Raw genomic sequence first — 5,474 nt, forward strand, 5'->3', positions numbered from 1 at the left:
AGGAAGGGTCCCAATTGGGCCGTGTAAGCCCAGCTAGGAATCATATGCTAGTGTTATGTCAAATAAGTCAGTTAGCCTTTAACAGTGGAGTATTCTCTGTGTGCGTGTGTGAGTGAAACTCTATAGATTGGGCCTGCCTGACATTCTGACGGTGGTATAGTTACGTAGTATCAGCAAACAGTGCACGGTAGGGTCCAGCACTAATACTCGCACAGTCTCTCTCTCCAGCTTGGAAGTTTGGGATACAGCTTATGATGGCATATTCTCGCTGTGTGTGTGCGCGCGCGCGTGTGTGTGAGAGAGAGAGAGAGAGAGAGTTCTCGAATTCCCGTTCATATTAACCATACAGCTTATGATGGCATATTCTCGCTGTGTGTGTGTGTGAGAGAGAGAGTGAGAGAGTGAGAATCGAACTTTTCTCGAATTCCCGTTCATATTAACCATACAGCTTATGATGGCATATTCTCGCTGTGTGTGTGTATGTGTGTGTGTGTGTGTGAGAGAGAGAGAGAGAGAGAGAGAGAGAGAGAGAGAGAGTTCTCGAATTCCCGTTCATATTAACCATACAGCTTATGGTGCCATATTCTCGCTGTGTGTGTGTGTGAGAGAGAGAGAGAGTGAGAGAGTGAGAATCGAACTTTTCTCGAATTCCCGTTCATATTAACCATACAGCTTATGATGGCATATTCTCGCTGTGTGTGTGAGAGAGAGAGAGAATCGATACAGGGTGGCGTGAGAACTACGTCGAAATCGTTAATTCTATGTGCGAGTTAGTATATATATATATTAGCATGACCCAAGACGCATTTAGCTATTACACTAAGCCCTTGTTTGCGCACATAATCATGAAGACTCCATCTCTCATTGCAGTACTAATCTGTGGATTCTTCCTCGTCACAGGTGATAACTATATGATGCAGATAAGCTGGGTTAAATGACTAATCCTCTCTTGTTTACGTCAATTGAATTTGAATTTTGTGCTTGATCTAAACTTTCTCTCGTAAGCTTCACTGTTTTGATCTGTTGGACGGTTTTGATGCAGTATTATGGTATGCGGAGGGGACTAATTTGCACGTGGTGAACGGAGGAGGGGTGACGCTCTGTGCGAAGTATTGGGTGCCCAACGAGGTGGGCGGGGGGTGCAGAGAGCTGGGGCCCGGACAAGTGTGGGATGTGTGGGCTACACAGAGTTGGCAGTCGGCCACCATGTGGGCCGCTCGGGGAGGTTGTTGGGGTCAGACTTGCAACACGGGCCCCCCTGCTGGGTTCACGCAATTCGAGTTCACACTTGGAGGCTTTGCTAACAACGACTACTACGACGTGTCCACACTTGCGGGCTTCAACATGGGTGTATCTGTGACTCCCACCAATGGTGCATGCCCATCTCAAACTTGTCTAGCCCTTGATCGTTGCCAAGGCGCCACCCCAGCTGCTCCCGACGCCACCAAAGCTTGTCCCTTCGGCTCCACTGACTACACCATTGTCTTCTCTCCCTCTTAATTACTGGCTTTACACACCAATTTGTCATATTAAGGCCCTTACACACTAGAGTACAATAAGCAATGACACACTAGAGTACAATAAGCAATGGAAATCATCTATGCATTGACAAAATTGCATGGTAATCTCCCACCAGATTTGGAGCTTTGTGTAGACAGCTCTAAATAATCATTCAAGTGGATTGAATTAGTCATAGTAATGGTCTACTAGTAACATGCATTGAATGCCACCTAGCATGGTAATGGTCTACTCTAAGCATTGAATGCCACCCCATGTATGTTTTACTACTCATTATAATGGAAAGTTACTTTGTCTTTGTTACAACATGGTTTGTAACCACATATAACTACATGTGTTTGTGCCAATAACTTCCAAGTTATGGTTCCCAAGTAATGCACTCAAGGAATGGTTTGTAACTACATATAACTACGTATGTGTGTGCCAATAACTTTCAATGTATGGCAACCATGTAATGCACTCAAGGAAAAATAATGTAGCAGATAACTGCATGGATAACAAGTTGATACTCTCACCTAATGCCACAAACAAAGGAACATCAATATCTACTTCTTTATCCAAATTTAAGTAGGGTATAATGTTTACTTATAACCACAATTGATGGTTTCTGTCAAACTAGAATTTGTCGTTATTTTGTTATAGTTAATGAGAAATAAGTTTATGTGTACTGCATAGGCTTAATTGATGAATGACCTCCTTCAACTTAAACTACAATTGAATACTTGGGATTTAGAAATAGTATGCTTGCATTTATAATAGGTAGTATTGATCAGATGAGAAGTATTTTCTTAAATTTGAAAGTTTTCCTCAAAAAAGTGACCTTTGGCCATTTGTTTCAAAAAACTTCAATACATGGGTAGAACTAATAATTGTACTGCATTTCATTGACTTTTTTTTTGGTTATGGAGAAATTTAACAAGTTTTGGGCATGAGCATCTAAGTCAATGTCTAAATTGTCTTCTATCTCAAGGGTGGTGCACAACGTGCGTCCAACATCAAAGTTCTCGTCTACTACATCATCACAATTGTACATCCATCACAATTGTATATGAAAGTACTTCAACAGAACTTTTCTTTGTCTACTGGAGAATGGTACACGCCATTGCTTTTCCACCACTGAATGCTCTAATTTCTCAGGACACTCCAAACTCCGCTGGACAGTCCACCTTTGCATCCATGCTTTTCCGAGATTAGGCGCTCTTTGATCAAGACTTCGTACAGCATACATAACAGGCATCATTACATGGTATGCATCCATCACACTGTTCCACCAACTTCTTCTCGTAAGCGCTCCCTTCAAGACTTTGATTTTCTCTTTCACTTTTTCAAGTTGAGTGTTGATAGATAATCATGCTCCACTATAAGAATTTGGGGGCCATAGCAAAGCTCATAACATCACTTGGAGAGATTAATTTTTTATGCAAATGTCGCTTTAAGTGTCATATTTGACATGTCATTATGCATCACCTACAACATCTCTTTCTATCTAAAAAAGTTGAGGCTTGAGGTGCTCTCTAGAGCTAGTTATGATATTGAAACCCAATGTGTTACACCCCAATGAGGAAAATTTAGAGGTCATCCTCCAAGTCTTTTTCTATAAGATAGAGTTTTCAATAATTTTACAACACATGGAAAAGGCAGTTAAGTCCTAAGCTCAAATTACTTAGATGGCTCATGATACCTCAAAATTTACCTTGTAGCTCTTGATGATACTATGTTTTATATTCTCTTCCTTTGAAGTAGAGTAGTTTACCTTGTAGCTCTTGATGATACTATGTTTTATATTCTCTTCCTTTGAAGTAGAGTAGTCTTTCTTTGTAATTTAACAAGGACACAATAATAATTTTCATCCATAGATTCGTTCACTTTTATGTCCATGCATTGAAGTCATCCATTGGGCAACACCCCATAATGTTGCTCCTCCTCTACTCCTCTAAGTAGTCACTGAAATCAATCGGCTCAACAATATGAGTTTCCTTATTGTTATGTACTTGGATGAACAACACTACTAGACCTTGCCTCTCTCTCTCTCTCTCTCTCTCTCTCTCTCTCTCTCTCTCTCTCTCTCTCTCAATATTACTAGTGTTTCAAACAGACATCGAGCTCCCAATTGAGTGATCATGGTTTAGTCCCATCCTCACACTTTGGTGTTATCATATGGACTTGGATATGATGTTAAACCTCCTCCTCCTCCTCCTACTCCTCCTCCTCCACTCTCTCTCTCTCTCTCTCTCACCCCTCTTCTTTTCAATGAAAGCTTTATAGAGAGGCATTTAGTAATGTATGAATCAAGATCCATAATAAAAGACAATAGCTACATTTGTTTAGCCTTTTTAAAAAGAAGCAACCTAAACCATAACACCTAAATTGTTATCTTCTTGTATAGTTATCTGACATTCACACACCCACAAACACACGCACATGTACACATACACATACACGTGCATGCACGTGCACACACACACAATGTTAAGGTCTAGTGGTACTATTGATCAAATTGTCTCACCAAATAAATAAGGAAGGTACACAATTTTGAGTTGATAAATTTTGATCATCAATAAAAGTAAAGATTTAATCGACAACAAGGACTATCCTCTAATAAGGAGGCTCTAAATAAGGAGATAAATATATTTACAAATGAAATATGGTTCTAACTATCTTGATCTATAATCAATCAACAACAAAAGAGTGCCCAAGAGGTATTTCTATGAACCTATAGCCATGTGAAAATTTTAATGTATTTCATTATCCTTAATAGCATATGGTGCCCACTTTATGATAGGGTTAGACTATTGCAGGCATCTTTAGGCATTGTTACATGGACACTTTACCTTATTCTATGCTTATCTCCATCCTATCTCTTAAGAACATTTGTTATTTGCCAAGAGAATATCAATCATGAGAATTTCTTTATCATGAAAATGCATCTTTTCAAAATGCGTATGATTTGAGAACTAGAAGTACAAACTAACGTTGTCATATTTTGATGAACTTTTTGTAGACTTATTTTCCAATAATTGTCCAAGTGACTAAGTCCCATCTCAATCATATGATCAATGAATCAATATCGATGTTAAAATATGGAATTATTTAACAAAAATGTGTCCTTGAAAGATGAGGATATCTCTAGTATTAAAAATTTTCTTTTGTGAAAACTTGTGAATAGTCTATAGAATAAAGGTTAATATTAAATATGTTAAAGTCTTTCCCATTTTCACCTGTGGAAAAATAGATAGGGATTTTAAATTAGATTTGTAGTTACCTTATTTCATAATTTAATAAATTTTTTACGACTTATCCCAAGTGTTCTAAGTTTACAACGCATGAATACATATGTCCTTATATTTAGCGACATCAATCTAATTACAATTCCATATTCCAAGGTCTAGATTTATGTATTGATCACATGGTTGGTCACACATGTGACTATGTCACATGGTTAGACAACATCGTTGGACAACTATTGTCATGTGATTAGTTACACATGTGACTAACATTTTTTTTAAAAAGCTATAGAAAGTTCATGTAAAAGATGGCAATGCTAATTTTGGACAACTATTGTTTAAAAAAACATTACAAAAAATTTGGACTCAAAATAGGGCCCTTTAAGAAGAGCCATATCATCACCTTTCTAGTAAAAAGAGTGCTTATTTATCTTACATCGAAACCCCCGCATGTGCCATACCATTTGAAAACACTATTGGAAAGTAGAATCTAAATCTACCACCTTCGATAAATTTGGAGTTGATATGCTCATGTCATAATCGTTGGAATCTCCCTTTTAGTAGTGGGCCTGGCCTTGCCCACTACTAAAAGGGAGATTCCAATGATTGTGACATGAGCATATCAACTCTAAATTTGTCGAAGAAAGGTGGTAGATTGTATGTCACAATCGTTAGAATCTATCTTTTAGTGGGGAAAGCATAAGTTGAGATATTGTCACATAGCATTGAAAA

At 38.3% G+C, this 5,474-nt stretch overlaps 1 protein-coding gene across 1 annotated transcript; it reads left to right on the forward strand.

Moving 5' to 3' along the window:
* Window positions 1–693: 693 nt before the first annotated feature.
* Window positions 694–1,824, forward strand: LOC147629208 (pathogenesis-related protein 1A/1B-like). Its single transcript, XM_086812964.1, has 2 exons — window positions 694–900; window positions 1,043–1,824. The coding sequence occupies exons 1-2, from the start codon at window positions 762–764 to the stop codon at window positions 1,498–1,500; spliced, it is 597 nt and encodes a 198-aa protein (XP_086669090.1). The 5' UTR covers window positions 694–761; the 3' UTR covers window positions 1,501–1,824.
* Window positions 1,825–5,474: the final 3,650 nt, after the last annotated feature.

Source organism: Cibotium barometz, chromosome 18, assembly GCF_041138505.1.
Source record: "Cibotium barometz isolate CiBa-2024 chromosome 18, ASM4113850v1, whole genome shotgun sequence".
NCBI classification, from domain to species: domain Eukaryota; kingdom Viridiplantae; phylum Streptophyta; class Polypodiopsida; order Cyatheales; family Cibotiaceae; genus Cibotium; species Cibotium barometz.

Excerpts from the sequence above, each read along its gene's own strand:
- LOC147629208 (XM_086812964.1), top strand. The coding sequence starts at position 762 with ATGTGCGAGTTAGTATATATATATATTAGCATGACCCAAGACGCATTT. Across the intron at positions 901-1,042 it reads TGGATTCTTCCTCGTCACAG|TATTATGGTATGCGGAGGGG; the intron begins GTGATAACTATA and ends GTTTTGATGCAG.